This window comes from Delphinapterus leucas, chromosome 11, assembly GCF_059928025.1.
Source record: "Delphinapterus leucas isolate spDelLeu-1000000601 "Yukka" chromosome 11, BTC_Dleu_Yukka2, whole genome shotgun sequence".
NCBI lineage: Eukaryota > Metazoa > Chordata > Mammalia > Artiodactyla > Monodontidae > Delphinapterus > Delphinapterus leucas.
Genome location: NC_143139.1, coordinates 68,262,545 through 68,280,937, shown reverse-complemented (window position 1 = coordinate 68,280,937; position 18,393 = coordinate 68,262,545). Strand labels below are relative to the sequence as shown.

The following is an 18,393-nucleotide window of genomic DNA, read 5'->3' as shown; positions in this document are numbered from 1 at the left end:
AAATTCCTGCAGGTGTTAAAAAACACTAGGGACTATTATGAATCACTTTGTGCCAATAAATTTGACAATTTAGATGATATAAATTCCTTGAAAAGCACAACTTACCAAAACTAACACAGCAAGAAAAAGAAAACCTAAGTAGCTGTATATCAATAAAATAAATTGAATTTTTAATTGAAGGTATTCCATAAAAGAAAACTCCAGGCCCAGATGGCTTTATTGGTGAATGCTGCCAAACATTTTAGGAAGAAATAAAACCAATCCTACATATAGTCTCTCAGAAAATAAAAGAGAGGCCATTTCAGAACTCTATTAAGGAGTCCACCAAAACCAGAGAAGTAAAATATAAGAAAAAAAATTTTACAGATCCATGTTCCCATGAATATAGTTGAAAAAAATCCTTACCAAAATATTAGCAAATAAATTCAGTGATATATTAAAAGGGTAATACATCTAGAGTAAGTGGGGTTTATCCCATAATAAAAGATACAAAATCAATCAATCAATATAATACTCTATATTAACAGATTAAGAAGTTATGTGATTATCTTAATAAAAGCAGGAAATTATGTGACAAAATTCAACAGGTATTCATGATTCAAAAAAAAAATCACTGAACTAGGAATAAAAGAAACTTCTAAACAGATAAAAGGACCTGATGAAAAAATCCATAACTAACATTGTACCTAACAGTAAAATATTGAGTACTTCCCCACTAACATTGGGGCATAGATGAAGAAATCTGCTCTTAACACTTCTGTTCAAAATTTTGGTGGATGTCCTAGCCAGAAAATAACTCAAGAAAAAGAAATTAAAGGCAAACAATTAGAGAAAGCTAAACTATCTTTATTTACCAATGACATATTGTCTATATAAAAATCCTAAGGAATCTTTAAAAATAACAACTTGATTTAGCATTGTTGCAGGGTATATAGCTTGTATTTAAAAAAATCACTTTTTTCTGGAGAGAAATTAAAGCAGATACAAATAAATGGAAAGATATACCAAGTTCATAGATTGGAAAACTCAATTTTTTAAGATGTGAGTGCTCCACAAATGGGTCTATAGAATCAATGTAATCCCATTCAAAATTCCAGCAGACTGTTTTATTTTGGGTAGAAACTGACAAGCTGATTTCAAAATTTATGTGGAGAGGCAATGAAACAATCTTAAGAAAGGAAAAACACATTAAAAATGGTTAGGCTTGAGAACCACAAGTTAAAATTTTATTATGTTGATTTTAAAAGGTTTTGAATCTAGCTTTAAGTGTTTAAAATAGATTTTTTTTTCTGGAAAGTTACTCATGAAGATATTAAAGCAATACAAAAATGGGAGAATGAGAAAAATATAAAGATAAGTCCAAATTTAAATAATGTAACATTTTCAACATTTTTAATGTATGTAACTCCCTATATAGAATAGATAAATGGGAAGACACCAATTGTTTTATATTTATAATAGGTTTACATTTATAATAGGTGTATAATAAGATTCTTTGCAAGCTGCAGAAACTGATGCTGGCTATGAGGAAAAAAAAAAGAAATATTGGCAGGGTTGCAAGGACTCAAAGAAACAATGGGGTGCTTGGCAATAAGATGGAAAAGGGCAAGAATGAAAACAGTTCTGAAAACTGGATCCAGGATCCATGACTATGGTAGTAGTTACAGCCTGGGCATAATCCCTTTGGAATTAAATGAGATGCCAACTTTTTGATCTCTTTGTTCTTCTCCTCAAGGTTCAAAATCCAGGGAGAGGAAATCTAACTGGACAAATGCAGATTATTCTCAAAAATGGTGGCAGTATTTCTCTCTTCCCTCTACTCATACCTTTAGCAAATTGACTTTGTTGTTCCTTCCATCAAAACATGGAGTTTATTTACTCTTGGGTCATCTGGACTTAGCTGTGTGATTTGCTTTGGTCAGTGAGACATCAGCAAATGTGACACAAACAGGCTTTACTAGCACTTGTGTGTTGGGCTTACCCCTTTGGGCTAGAGTTGGAACTCTAAGCTTATAATGTGAACAAGCTGGAGCTAGCATTTTGGAGAGACTATGTGTAGGAGGACCAAAGTGCTCTGGCTGATAGGCTGTCCCTGCCAGAATGTGATTTGAGACCCTCTTAGGCCATCCTCCTCCACTCGAGTTGACAGGTGACTGCAGAGCAGAAGTGACCCAAGTCAAGAGAAGCAAAACAACTGACCATTTAAGCGTAGCTCAAATTGCTAATCCACAAAATCATGAGCAAATACAGTTTTTGTTTGCTAAGCTATTAAATTTTGAGGTATTTTATTATGCAGAGATAGAAAACTGGTTTTATAAAAAAGTGGTGTTAAGACACCTGAAACATGTAGCATTGGCTCTGGACTCACATTATCCTTAATTGAATGAAGTTGTAATATAATACAAATATAAGAGGGCGATAATCATAGTAAAAAGAAAACATATATTGAGTACTCTCAATGTGTTTGCGTTTATCCAAGCACTTTATTATTAGATAACTAAGTAATTTAGCCACGGTCATAAAACCATAAGTGATAGAGTTTGGATTTGAACTCAGTCTGTCTCTAGAACCTAGATATAAATGTTTGGCACCATGGCCTTCCCTGGTGGCACAGTGATTAAGAATCCACCTGCCAATGCAGGGGACATGGGTTCGAGCTCTAGTCCGGTAAGATCCCACATGCCGCGGAGCAACTAAGTCCGTGGGCCACAACTACTGAGCCTGCGCTCTACAGCCTGCGAACCACAACTACTGAGCCCACGTGCCACAACTATTGAAGCCCACGCACCTAGAGCCCATGCTCCGCAACAAGAGAAGCCACCGCATTGAGAAGCCAGTGCACTGCAACAAAGAGTAGCCCCTGCTCGCCACGACTAGAGAAAGCCCGCGCGCAGCAATGAAGACCCAATGCAGCCAAAAAAATAAATAAATAAGTTAATGTTTGGCACCAACACATATCTTTTCACAGCAATAAATATTAATTCCTACAAGATCTCATTAAAAGTAAATAAGAAGGATTATACAAAAACATGAAGAAGTGGGGTCATTATCCTTTTTTGGACTATGAGTTTCATATTTAGACAATATCCTAAATTGATACTGTCAATTTAATCCTCATTACAGTTTAATCCTCATCTTTCTGCAATGAAAGATAAGAACGTTCTCATACCTTTCTTTCTCCCGTTTAAATTCCTGATTTTGTTAGGTTATTTTTGAATTTTAATTTATATTTTTCTCCTCAACATAATTCTTATAGATTTTGAACCTTATTTCCTTGTTTAAATTAATGTTCACTTCTGTCGTTTAACATGGGTCTCAGTCTCGATTGGCTAAATTTCATGATCATGTAGCCTGTCCCTTTCTCCCCATTAGGGCTCATCAGATCTTTTATGGATGAGAATATTTGCGACATTTATAATTGGAATACAAAGTACTTGAGTATAAAAACTGAAGATCAACTATTTTTTTCTCTTAGTTTTTATAGAGGTGATTGAATATCCTGGGCTTATTTCTCCTTTCTACTTCTGCTTGAAATCCCTAGGAATCTCCATACTAGTAATTTCTCAGTGTTGACCGTTCTACATTATTATTATTATTAAATAATACAAGTCTTAGCAAAAGTCTGCTATTGTATCTTTTAGTATTTTGTGTTTTATTCTATTCTGTTTCCTGATATATATTCTACATTTATCTTTTGCTTTTGTTCCCCTCTCAACTACTACCCCTCCATCTCCCTGTTTCTATGTAAAACTTTTTCATTCTTAGCAATTAATCTCATAATTACTCATAATCTCATAGTTACTTACTAAATAATCTCCTTTTTGAATGGGGAGATGTCTATCTTGTCACACCATGTAATAAAAAAATTAGTGCCGTGCAAATGAAACATAGATGGAGTGATCTGGGGCACTCTGCATCTTCAATTCAGATTTAATCTCTGGAACAGTGGTTGTCAAATTTTTTCAATAGTAAATATTTTAGGCTTTGCAATCCATACAAAGTGATTCAGTTGTTGCAGCACAAAATTAACCATAGGAGATATGTAAATGTGTGGCCATGACTATGTTCCAATAAAATTTTATTTACAAAATCAGACCGTGGGTTGTATTAGATTCATGGGCAGTATTTTCTTGACCCCTGCTCTCACCTGTTACTCCGTTGTAGACAGGAGGCCCTTATCAGTTAGTGATGAGGACAGCTAACGCAACTCCTAGGTACAGGTGAAGAGCAATATGATAGCTTGTTGCCAACTTTACTCTCCCAGGAGTGGATGGTGATAACTTGGCAGGGACTGTGCAGTTAATTGATTCTGATTATCCTACTGCCCATGTGACCAGTAGAATATGAAAAATTTATCACCCACTACTTCACATCCTCCCTGGACATTCCTGCTTCGTGGTAACAGTAATACACTTTTGGCAATAGTCAATTACACATTTAAATCTTTGTTTATGGCATACTTTTACGGGCTAAGCTCTTCAGGCAAGCTTTTGGCATTCCTAAAAAATTTCTCTTTCAGAAAAGTTGGATCTTGAAAATTTTGAAATTAATTTGGCTTTCAAATTGTCTCATATACTAGGTTTTTACAAATCCACTCAGAAACTGAATTTATATCTTTTGGCTATATGCAGCAGCTATATAAGAAAGATATGCCTCTGACTCAGTAAATATAGGGACTTGGGGTAAAAGGCAAAAAACAACCAAACGTGTAATAATGTAAAATACTTGTAGTTATTATACAATATTATTCTGTCATACTTCAGTTCATTTATTTGACAGACAAATTTAAACATTGAGAATGTGAGATTGGTAAGATAATGTCATTCTCCAAGTAGAGCTTATGGCCTATTGAAGAAGAGATATACATTTTCCCCCAAGACTTACGTGTTATTGTGGAAACTTCAATGTTAACTGCAACCCCACCCAATATTTTCCTATAGCCATCCCAGACAGGAGCAGGAGGTGGGAGAAACAAAGTGAGATAAGAGAATGTAAATTATTTTACTTGTGATATTATTAATGTACTATCACTTCTTTTTTTTTTTGCTTATAATAGAAAAGGAACTCTAAATGCATGCAAATACATATTTAGCATCACTTTTTAAGTTTTAAATTTTGTAAAGGTTGCCTAAGATTATTGCATTATAAATCTGTATATGTAGTTAAGTATACTTTAGGCATTTAAAATAGAAAGTTGCATTTAAATTTTGTTTCCATTAGACATTGATTTTTTTTTTCCATAAGAATGTGAACTTTGGGTAGTCTGACAGGAATTTTTAAACTAAACTATGCCAAAAGATATCCTATGTATGATTATTCATTGGATATGTAAAAAATATGCAACAGTGGCCAAAGATGTTATTTTTAATTTTTTTCCTGCAAAGACTAGAAATCTGTAGAAGAAATACAACAATTTTGAGATAATTAATTTAAGGGAGACTCATGAATAACACTGTCTTTTAAATTTTTTCTTCATGAAATGGTGGGTGATTTTACTGTAATAATATCTTTAAACTTCAATACATTCCTTACCTTTCTATTTGCATGGAAAAAAGCAAAAGGAGTAACAGACCAATGTCTATTGAGGAAACTAAGTTAAGAGTCATATAACTATGAGAAGTTACACAACTAAGTAAAAGAGCTATGGCATAACTCCAAGCTTGTCAGATTAAAACAAATGCTCTTATCCATGTATCAGTAAAGTTATTATGCAAACAGTTTATCATTAGATGATCCAAAAAATGTAGACCTTTAGATAATTCATGTCTCACAAATCACAATTTCTTATATGTCAGGTTGTTTTCTCCCAGCAAAAACTATTTGGAAAATTAGCTTATTTCAGTTTTTCAGTGGTTATATTTATTCATCTATTCAACTAATAATTACTGAGCTCTAGGGGGAAATAGTACAAATTAAACATACATAATCCCTAACTGCATGAAACTATTTCTGTATCCAACCCGTGTTGGCCTCTTCAAAATAGTCACCATGAGAAGTTTTTCAGTTATTCCAGAGATATGTCTATTATTCAGAATATTTTGGGAATGCTTCTCTTTCAGAATTTCCTTCACAGTCTTCCTGTTAATCCTCACCAGATCTTAATGAGTGTATTTTCTTAGAGTATATATTTTAATTTTGGAAACAATGAAACACATACAAACCTAAAAATGATGAATAGTTATATGGTTAAGTTAAAGAATTTTTCTTTTCATTGCGTTACCCAGCACCCTGTCTGTTTCATTAAGATTATAAGATAAAGTATGACAGACTCTTTCTCTGACTTTTAATGTAAATCTAACAGCAGTTCCATCAAAGAATTCCATTTTTTTTCTAGCAGTGAATGATAGAATTCTTGGGATATCATTTTTAAAGCTTCCTGATCCAATTTTGAGGAGAAGCTCTCATATGTTTAGTCACTTTTTAAAATAGACAACTTCATACTGGACACAATGGCTATTATCAAAAAGTCTACAAATAATAAATGTTGCAGACGATGTGGAAAAAAAGGGAACCCTTGTACTCTGTTGGTGGGAATGTAAATTAGTGCAGCCACTGTAGAAAACAGTATTGACGTTCCTTAAAAAAACTAAAAATAGAGCTTACATATGATCCAGTAATTCTACTCCTGGGTATATATCCAGAAAAATGGAAAACTCTACTTTGACAAGATACATGAACCCAATGTTCAAAGCAGTACTATTTACAGTAGCCAAGACATGGAAGAAACCCAAGTGCCCATCAACAGACAACTGGCTTAAGAAGACGTGGTATACACACACGCACACACACACACACACACACACACTATATTACTCAGCTATAAAAAGGAATGAAATATTGCCATTTGCAGCAACATGGATGGACCTAGAGAATATTATGCTTAGTGAAGTAAGCCAGACAAAGACAAACACCAAATGATATGACTTATATGTGGAATCTGAAAAATAATACAAATGAATACAGAAGAGAAACAAACTCACAAACACAGAAAACAAACTTATGGTTACCAAAGGGGAGTTGGGGAGGGACAAATTAGGCATATGGGATTAACAAACTACTATACATAAAATAGATAAGCAATCAGGATTTACTGTATAGCACAGGGAATTACACCCAATATCTTATAATAACCCATAATGGAATATAATCTGCAAAAACAAAACAAAGCAAACAACTGTGCTGTACACCTAAAACTAAAGCAATATTGTAAATCAGCTCTACTTCAATTAAAAAAAAGAATAGTCTCATTGGTTCGTAGATATGCCTTGTGTACTTACTTGGTCTGTATCTGAACAGAGAAAGGAGATGAGATATAATGCAAACAGAAATGGAGAAAGGGGAAAATGCCAAGCTGATGGCAGTGTTGTTCTTGAGTTGTTTGAGAGAATGTACACACAAATATCACAAATTTTTACCACTTCCTGAATCTGTTTATGTTTTTCCTTATGTTTGTTGTGGCCCACTCCATTTCTGCTCAACTCTAAGTTCACTTGTATCCAACGTCCCTGGCCTCTCCTATTGTAAGGATGTTGGGTCATTTACATTGTGCAGCGTAGTGCAGTTATTTGGGATGCACCTTTCTCTATAGTAGATACAAGCTCGTTAAAAGCAGATATTGTATGTTTCATTAATGCTTGTGTCTGATGGGATTCAGGGTAGGTTGCCACAAGATGTGCCACTCCAGCATGCAGATTACTTTGAGCTGAAAAAATGAAAGCCCAAAAGACTCAGGAAGAACCTTTGAATTCCTCCCTTACTGCCTAAAAGAATTTAAGATAGGAGGCCTGTCCCAGGAAGGAGCTATCACCACTGATAACTAGAGTCAAGTATTAGGTGTGGTAGACAGGAAGGAACCTAGCCAAGCCCATTTGATCAAAGTCCTCTCTGCGTCCTATTGTCTTTGGATGACCCGCAAACATTTGTTTACCAAACAACTCCTTTTATCTTCCTTTGAATTATTTTACTTCCCCTTAAAACCTCAGATTCCTACCTCCTTCTTAGTCCAGAATAATATATATATATCTCACCTTGCCTTGTTGTCTTTGGAATTCTTCATATTTATGTGGATTTGCTGTACGAAAATAATAAACTTTTTTTCTCCTGTGAATCTGTCTTATGTCATTTTAATCACCAACCAAAAGAACTAAGAGGGGAAAGAGGAGAAATTTCCCCGCCCCCAATATATCCCTTAATGTCTTTTCCCTTAATGTCAAATGAATAAATAGATGAACATGCCAACAGATGAAATTCTGTATAAGACAAATTTACAGGGATGGCATGCAATTGTGTATATAATTCTATAAGCAATAAAATAAGGGATGTACTTTAGTCAGAGAGGGGAAAAAGGAAGAATTAAGAAAAAGGGTCTCAAAATTCTACTTACTTACGAATGAACCGAGTCAACATTATGCAGTGGGGTATATCTGAGATCAAAGTAGATTTTTGCAAGAAGGAAGAAGTTAGCTAAAAGAAAATGTGTGTGAAGCCCTTGTGTACTTTACAATTCTTATACTTCTGGAAATAATAAGCTCTGAAAGGTCAAGGACAGTCATATGTTTTACACTCTGTAGAAAGAGTTTGCATCTTAAAAATTAATAAGAAAGGGTCTTTGGTATTTTAAATATTTTTCCTTATTAAATATTATTGTTTTTCAACTTAAAATTTTGCAGGTACCCACAGAATATTGGACATAGAGATCCAGGATCCATAAGACTTTATCACCTTGAATCAAAGATTCCTTTGATATCCTCCTCCATCTTTTATTCCTATCAACTAACATATTTTTAAAAAGGATTAACAAACTTACCAAAAGGGAATTAAAAAAAATACCACTGCCCGCACTTTCCAATGCCTAAGAATAGCAAGGTGGTAAAAAGAGAATTAGACGATGAGGTTATTGAGTCTGTCAAAGACCTTCTTTCCAATGAAGACTCAGCTGATGATGCCTTTAAGAAAAGTGAACTAATTGTTGACGTCCAAGAAGAGAAAGACACAGATGTTGAAGAAGGATCTGAAGTCGAAGATGAAAGACCAGCTTGGAACAGTAAACTACAATACATCCTGGCCCAGGTTGGATTTTCTGTAGGATTAGGGAACGTGTGGAGATTCCCATACCTCTGTCAGAAGAATGGGGGTGGTAAGTTTCTGTTTTCCGCTTTTTTTTTGAGTGATACATTGCTGAGCAAATTGCAGTTGATTATGTCAAATAGCCCCTGTTGTTGCTGTAGTTTCACTATTTTAGAAACTATGAATTCCACTGTAAAACTAGGGAGACACTTTTGCTGGAAGTAATTTCAGCTCTGAATTTCAGCTCTGTTTTCAGATTAGGTTTCCATAGGAGCAGATGGCTTGCTATGAACACTCAAGGATTGCTTAAGGTCATAAATTCTCAAATTCTTTCTGTGGATGCTATTAACATCTCTAAATTACTGACTTCTCTAACCAGTGTTCCATCCCTTGTGCCTATCAGTTATTCACTTTGGAGAAAAGTCCTCAAGTTTTTGATATGAGACGATATTGGTGAACAAGACAAGAGAGAATTTTCTGTCCACAATTTATTAACTCTGAATGTTAAGGTGTTTCCCTCTTCAAAAAAGCAAAAATTTCATATAATTTAGAATGATTATAGTCTTCAAATGCTGACCAGAACTTTGTATATCCTAGTAGGAGGAATTTAACCAGATAATTAATATAATGCCAGATAGTCTTCATCCTCAGATATTAGCATCCTTACGATGATAATTACCATTCCTAATTTTAAACATATTATCTAGATCAACATGATATTTAGCTTTTTGTATTTGTGCATATAATTACCAGGTGTTATTTAGTGAAAACTGTCTTAAAATCAAGAAAATAAAACCATATACAAGAGAGTACATTGTTCATGTAGGATACAAGCTCAAAAGTACACCGAAGTCAAACTGAACATTAAGTTAACAACATTTGGGTTATTACATTAAAATAACTTTAATATTAAGCTTTACTTTCTTTATCATTACTATCTTTACCATATACATATATGGAAGCTGTTCAAACAAGTGTGATTAAACACTAAATATTCTGTAAGCAGCATTTCAGCACATAAAGGAAAGACTGAATATTTTGGTCTTTGATTCCAGTTTGTGATAGTTCTGCTGACTGGAAAAAAACATGGTTTTATTTTATTTTTGATGTAGTTACAACCTATATATCAGATGAAATAATAAAACCATTCATATATGAAATGGTTTCTTTTCAGTCACTAATAGATAAAAAGCTAAGGTGTCATGGTGACAAAATATGTTTAAGGTCTTGCTGAGTTAATTCAACCAGGGACAAAACTACAGGTTTGGGGAAAAGTAGCCTGTCTGACAAATCTGCCAGAGAGGTAAGAATCAGTACATGAAGCTGGTGATGCACTACCCATCACTCCACTGAAACAGCAAGCTCCACTAGCTAGTCTTTAACAGCACAGATGAATTATTTATTAAATCAGCTACAAGCAGCTATGTACTGCCCTGCTTTCTGTTTCTCACAAATCATCCCCATTTGCAAGACTGGCAAAAGATGAATTCTGATTTTCAGACCTTTCACCTTATGAGCCTAACTGGCAATACTATTAAGGAAGACCGCTATCTTGGCTGAAAACTCAGGTTGCTTTCCATTTAATACAGTATTTGTCTTGGTGGAGAGCTCTAAAGGATTTCATAGTAATCAGTTGTTAGCAAAAATGGCTCCTCCTCTTTACTTTCTTTCATATATAAAGAGAGTCAAGATGCCCTTCCTAGTATTGTTTCCTCTCTTCTAATTACAAATGCTAGAGAGTGACATTATAAAACACCAATGGGCTTTATCGTTTCAAGATGGCTGTTGGAGTTCAAAAGGCAGTACTCAGCGTGCAGTATGGCATTGAGCTGTCTAGGTATTTGACTGTTTAGTCAAACAGTCTCAGGTTACCTAAATCTTATTCATCATTTGAGGCACTTTATGAATAACAGAATAAAAAGTGATAGACCAATATAAGTTGATTTGTCTGAAGATATTACTGAAAGCACAATGGTTAAGCTTAATAAGTGTTATAATGTAGAAGCTACCAGCTCAAATTTTGAAGTCAGTTTGACTATAAAGCCTGGCTCTTTCCCACATTATCCAGGTGACCATTCACAGGTTAACTTATTTCTTCTGGCTGAATTCCCACACCTGTAAAATGAGGAAAATACTGGTACTTGCCCCATTGGATTCTTGTGAGGAATAAATGAGTAACTACATGTAACATGGATAGAAATGTGCCTGGCAAATAGTAAATTCTCAGTTGTAGTTTAGCTATGACTATTTTTGTTATGGAGGCTCGTGTTAGAGAAATTTGAGTTAGAAGAAGAGGCCAGGTATCTAATAGTGTGTCATGAACACATAACGGAGGAAATGCTCCCAATGAGTCCAGTCTTAATTCATTCTCTCTTTTCCTCCTAGTCATTCACACACACATAAACCAATTCACACCCCAGGATTTGAGACGTGTTAAAATTCACTTTCGGTCCTTCAGGAAACATGTTCAGGTCATTAGTGCCTGAATGTTATTAATCATTTTAGAATTTGAATTTTGATAATTCTGTTTTATAATCTCATGCCTCGATGCTTTACATTGCATACCTCTTTGTAGATCAACTCATGTCTCAAAGACTGAAAATCAGCTGTAAGAGAGTAGAGATTTTCTACCAACCACCATGTTAAGGGAAAATTTTTTTTTTAATTCAATTTGTTTTTTAAAAAAACATTTATTTATTTATTTATTTGTCTGCACTGGGTCTTAGTTGCGGCACGCGGGATCTTTAGTTGTGGCATTCGATCTCTTAGTTGCGGCATTCGATCTCTTAGTTGCGGCATATGGGATCTAGTTCCCTGGCCAGGGATCGAACCCGGGCCCCCTGCACTGGGAGCGTGTAGTCTTAGCCACTGGACCACCAGGGAAGTCCTGGGAAATTCTTGTATATCGTAATTATTTCAGAGATATATAGATACTGAGATAAATGATTTGAAAATAAAATCATTAATATTTACTTCTTCAGCAGAATAGGTACCATAACAATTCGAATAGTTTCCAAAATCTATTCAATACCATTAAACACATTTTTTAAATGAGAAAATATAATAAATGGCCTCCACTTTATAAAGGGAATTAGTACCATCGATTACATGACCCACTTGGCAGTATCTGGTTGGACAAAACTCCAGACAGGAAATTTGAATGTAGCAAGTCCATTTTAGAAGTCATTTAATGAATAATTTGCATATGTATTCTCATGTAGAAATGAGTACAGGTTTCACATTTGACTTTATCAATTAACAGAGTCTAATATTAACATTGTCAAGCTGTTCAGTACATTTTAAAGTCACTAATCATGTGTCTTAAATTGAAATTTAGCTGTAAAATAATATATATATTTTTCAAGTATGAAAACTTTACTACAAGGAAAATAGCACATATATTTTACAATAGCTATTAAATAGCTCAGTTTAGTCAGTCCTCCCTACCCCTTAACAGAAGTTTGGAAAGCAAAAAATTACTTGTTTCCTGAAGTGAACTTTTTATATGACATATATATATATGGGAAAAAATGACATTTGTCTGTGGCAGAAGTTCCTTTTCCTTTTTTTTTTTCTCTTTCAGTCTAAGCAGCCATTTCTTCTTCCCTGTTGTTAGTTAGGAAGAGTCAGTTTTAATACCATAACATCTCACTCATTTTGATTTATCAGATTTGAAATGCATGATTTAGATGAGTTTGAATAAAATTTAATAAATGACTTCATTAACGTTGTATGAATAAGATTTCCAGGAGTTTGTGAAACCTATTTGAGAAAATAATTAATTTTAAGGAAGCAATTATTTTTACAAAAAATAAAGCTGGTTTACCATTTCAATAAAATGAAACTAAAACTATTCATTGGTATCCTTACTTTTTTCATAATTATTTTTTATCAGAAACTCTTTGTAGCAGTCAAATTCAAGTTTCAAATATCAGAAAGCTTAAAGTAATGAAATTGCATTTTCTTTAAAGTCCTTTGTAGTTATACTATATGGAAGTTTAAATATCATCTTTCATGAGATAATCAGAATTAGTGTATTCTCTCCTGTGACTGCTGAAAATATAATCTATTTTATTTGTTCTTGTTTCTGTAGGTGCCTATCTTTTGCCATACTTAATACTGCTTCTGGTAATAGGTATTCCCCTTTTTTTCCTGGAACTTTCTGTGGGTCAAAGAATTCGGCGAGGAAGCATTGGTGTGTGGAATTACATAAGCCCTAAACTGGGAGGGATTGGATTTGCAAGTTGTGTAGTAAGTTTCCTGGTATGGTATATGCCTTATAATTTTTACAGAGTTTGTAATTATATAGTTTGAATTTAAATGAAACCTTTGAGTGTGTATTTCTACTCAACTCTTTAATCATGTTTTAAAAAAACACTACTGGAGCTTGCACTAATACACAAAACAAGCTGTAAATTTAAATGTAGTTCAATCTTGTTAACGCATGTTCTTAAGGTCTATGAGAGTCATCGTTTTAGAAAAGATAATGTTTTTCAAATAAAAATAAAATAAGGAGTTTTTTTTTTAAGTATTAAACGGGTTTTATGCATTTCATCTCATTGTTTCAAAGGAAGGGGCATGAGAAGTTTAATATAATCACACTATTTTATTTTGCAGGTATGCTTTTTTGTGGCTCTCTACTACAATGTCATCATTGGCTGGAGTTTGTTTTATTTTTCTCAGTCTTTTCAGCAACCTCTACCTTGGGATCAGTGTCCTTTGGTGAAAAATGCTTCACACACTTGTAAGACATGTACCATGTAGTGTTTTTGTATCTAAAGATCATACAGTTGGTAAAGGCAGGAGCTTTCAAGATTCTTTTTTTTAAATAATGTGGAAAAATCTTTCAAAATTGTTACTATAACAAACTTTCCTTGACATACTCAGAAAGATAGATGTCTGGCATCATTTAATTTATCTAGCTCTTTCCAAGTAATTTTATTGTGCCCCATGATGTTAGGGTAAACAATTATAAGCCTTCAATTGTAAATTTTGACAATATTTTATTCTGTATATCTTTATTGATGCCTTACAGTTTCATTAAAATAAAAACGAGGACAAAAAGAGTTTAGATTGAAGGAATTGTTTTTATGTCTTGGGTTGTTTTTCTATGGTTTTCTTATCATTTATTTTTATATCCTAGAATATAAAGAACAATTCCCTAGTGCTGTCCAGTAAATATAGAATGCAACTCACATATGTAGTCTAAGATGTCCTAGTAGCCATATTTACAGAAAGTAAAAAGGGACAGGTGAAATATTTTATTTAATCCAATATATCCAAAATATTAACATTCTAACATATAATATAAAAATTAGTTATGTAATAATTTACACTGTTTTTCTCATACTGAGTCTCTAAAAGCCCCTTTGTACTTTATATTTACAGCACTAGTCACTCTAAACCAGCTCCATTTCAAAAGTCACACATGGCTAGAAGCTAGCATTTTTGACAGCTCTGCCCCCAGGAAGTCAATCAGATAATTCTGGGGGCAGAAGGGGCTATAAACCTGATACATTTTAATCACCTTGATAAAAATCTCACATATTCCTATTTTAGAAATGTGTAATAACAAATGTCAAAGAGGATTCATGTCTGTTGACTTTTTCACATTTTTGCACAGTTGAGGTTTCATTGTGGATTTAAATGCTTCTGTAGAATAGTAGTACTTTTCTAGGAAAAGTTAAGAATTGATTTACAGGCTTACTGGGGGGGAAAATGGCCTCATTATTCTTTATAGTCTGAAATGACTGTGTTACCTTTCTTTCTACAGTTGTAGAGCCAGAATGCGAAAAAAGTTCTGCCACTACCTATTATTGGTACAGAGAAGCACTGAATATTTCCAGTTCCATTTCTGAAAGTGGGGGCTTAAACTGGAAGATGACCATCTGCTTGCTGGCTGCCTGGGTTGTGGTGTGCTTGGCTATGATCAAAGGCATTCAGTCTTCTGGAAAAGTTAGTATGTTAGAGCCCCTCCTGCTTCTGCTAATCACCTCATCACCATTCCTGGGAACTATCTCCCCCACCCACTATAAACCCGTGTGGGCAAACTGCAAGTAGCACTTTACTCTCTCGGCAGTTAATTAAAGATTGGTAAAAAGTGGTGCTTTGAAAAACGTATTTAAATCAAGGAAAGGACATAAATAAAGATATAAGTGTTTTATAATGAAATCTAAAGTCGTTTATAATCTTTCCCTATTTTATCAAGATCTGTTTTGAGCTTTTTTGTCAATACTTAAAAGTCCTTTCTCGTTGCTGGTATTCAGCTGACCTTAATGTTTTTAGTTCTCTGATTAGTTCCAATCATGGAAACTGGGAAAAGTGGTAGAATAAAGGATTTGTTTATTTGTGTTATATCATTCATTTTTCTCTACTACAGGTGCTCTAGGGAAAAGTTGCATAAAAGATTTTAAAATAGTCTAGTGTGGAGTGTTTCTTAAAGATATGAACATCAGGTAGTTATGATATATCTCAACAAGGAACTCAGAGTAATATAAAAGACTAAAGGGCATGCCTGCCAGGGCAAATGGAAAATTTTATAAGGCTGTGCTTGAGAAAGACAGTAAGTGAATTCTAGATACCCCAGGAAGTCAATCAGATAATTTTTTAAAAGGATGCGTTAGGAAAGTAATTGTTATTCACTATTTTGCTTCCATATTACATTTTTTCCCATTATTATTGCCATTGTTTTAAAGCTCTCTACTTCTTTTGTTTGGACCATAGCAAGAATTAATTTTGGTTCATCTTCTCTCTGCCCTTTAACAACCCATCTCTACTGTTTTTTCTTTCCAAAGCATAGCTCTGATCATATATCTTTCCAGGCTAACATATTGCCACTTACCAACATATACTAGTAAGAGTGGGAATAGTAGTAGTAGTAGCAGCAGCAGTAGTAGTGGTAATAAATGATGATGATGGAGATGATTCTGATAATGATGAGAACAAGAACAATAACAGAAGGCAAAATTTATTACCTCTTTACTCTGTTCTAGGCACTGTGATAAATGCTATATATGCTTTATCTCAATTAAATCTTAAAAAAAAAAAAGAAAACAAAAACCAACTCTAAGAAGTAATTGCTACTCTCAGACCTGCTTTACAGATAAAAGAACAAGTTTGAAAAACAGGTAACTTGCCCAAAGAATCACAGTTAGTAAATGCTAGTACTTGGATCAAACCCAGCTCTGTCTAAATCTAAAGCCCACGTTATTTAATTGCAACACTATAACGTCTCTCACTGTGGTATATTTTTTCCCACAAAAAGTGAACTCTTTTAGGCGAAGTCTGTCAAATTCATCTTTGCTTCCTGTTACTTCATATTTAATTAGAAATGTTTGACAATTCTTTTAAACTTGTTAATCACAGCTGATTTTACATTTACCTTCCTGATGGAACTTCTATACCATTTTTCCTTTGTAGAAATGAATGTGGTAGATAACACCATATTCTGTGAATGTTAGTGTATTCTGTGATTAAGTAAGTTCAATTAATTGGTTCCATTTGGTGTGTCTTCTACTATGTCAGAGCCCCATTACAGTCAAGTTATAAATAAAGGACTAGATTCCTAAGCCAAATCTAACCACATTTATGTGCTTCCTAAGGTGATGTCATTTGATAGAACGAGAACCAACTATGGTCAGCCAGAGAAGTCCAAAAATCCCTCTGCTCAAGTCTTACCACCACATTTTATTTCTTCTTTGTCTGAGTATGTGTCTTATCATTTAAAGAACTATTCATCCTTTTCTTATCACAACATTGGGGATGTTTTTCTTATGTCGTGTAATATAACTTTATCTGGAAAAATTTAATACAATTTATAGACTACATGTAGTTTATTATTTCAACAAGAAGGCTTCAGGGAGAGGGTAGCTTTTCAGCAGACTTTGAAGAAAAAATTTAGTAGGCACAGATGGGGAGAAAGCTGTAAGTAATATGAACAAAGTTATGAAAGTCTAAATTGTGACAATTCCTCATTCTGAGGCAATGAGCTAAATATAATAAGAAATTTATTAGGAATAAATGTAAAGCTGTGTTTGCCTGCCAAACAAAAATGCTTCCAAATAAACAATCACACAAATGCAGTGTAGAGATATATGGTTTAAGGGTAATGAAGTTTAAGGGTAGTATGTGAAAAAAAAAAAACTTAGAGAATTTAGCAGCTGAAAGAAAAGTCAACTTGTGATATCCCTAGCCAACACACACACACACACACACACACACACACACACACACAAACAATGCTAATTTGAAACTGCATGAATTAAGACAGGAGTATGACAGTGTCATTCTCCTTTAGGTCAGGTAGGCACATGCCAGTTGAACCACACCTGTAATACTGGATTTTACTGAAATCTTTACTACTTTGTTATGGAAAAGAGCCATCTCAGCTTTGTGATCACAGTCTTCCAATAGTTGAATAAAAAGAGGAATAAGCCTTATTCTGTGTGATCACAGAGAACAGGACCATGATCAAATATTTGGAATTATGCAGAGTGGCGGGGTGGTGGTAAATCTTCAAGGAAAGGAAGACCTTTAAGGAATCAAGCCTGGTAACAATGAAATCAGTTGCACAGTGGTAGAGAGCTCAGCACTACTGGAGGTGGTCCAACAGAGGTGGACCAAAATCTCCCTTTGTTGGAGCCTCTATGCAAGGGATGCCTGCCCCCAGGGGAAAGATAGAAATGAGAATCTCCAGGCTTTCTTCTAACTCTAATATTTTCTACTAGTACTACTTTGCCATTAGTACTGCTACTGTGCTAAGTAAGTACTCTGCATACATTAGCTTGTTTAATCTTTCTAGCAGCAAGATGATTTGCATGTTCTTCTCCCCAATTTACTGCAAAGTTAAGCTTAGGGAAAATAAATAATTGGCCAGAATTAAACAACTGATAAGTGGCAGAGTTAGAACTAGGCTATGAAATCCTCAAAGAGAATGACTCTTTCTGAAGGTATGTTTAAAATAAACATTTGAATATGTAAGAGAGAAAAACAACTAAATGATTTCATATATTTTCTTTTTTTTAATAGTTGAGTAGAATGAAAATATTTTCATGCAACATTTTGATTGATAAACTTATGTCTCTTACTGAATGTACTTACTGTGAAAGGCATGTCAGTTTTTAAGGCCCAGGGAGTCTTAAAATCAGCCAGAGAAACATATTTCATTGTTTCACTTCCAAGTTCTTAAGAATAATACTTAAGGGTCATTCATCTACTCACTGCACATATTTATTGAGCACCTACTATGTGCCAGGCACTGATGTAGCTCAGGAGGTACAGTGGTGAACAAGGCAGACAAAATACCTGTCTTCATGGAATGTCCATTCT

The 18,393-nt window shown here is 34.2% G+C and overlaps 1 protein-coding gene across 1 annotated transcript in view; it reads left to right on the top strand.

Annotated features, from left to right (window-relative positions):
- Nucleotides 1-18,393, top strand: part of SLC6A15 (solute carrier family 6 member 15) — a 48,282-nt gene that overhangs the window by 10,788 nt on the left and 19,101 nt on the right. Inside the window, exons 2-5 of the mRNA XM_022552419.3 lie at nt 8,670-9,136; nt 13,160-13,317; nt 13,684-13,810; nt 14,840-15,021. Coding sequence (XP_022408127.1) covers nt 8,848-9,136; nt 13,160-13,317; nt 13,684-13,810; nt 14,840-15,021 — 756 coding nt within the window. The 5' untranslated portion in view covers nt 8,670-8,847. The remainder of the gene's footprint in view (nt 1-8,669; nt 9,137-13,159; nt 13,318-13,683; nt 13,811-14,839; nt 15,022-18,393) is intronic.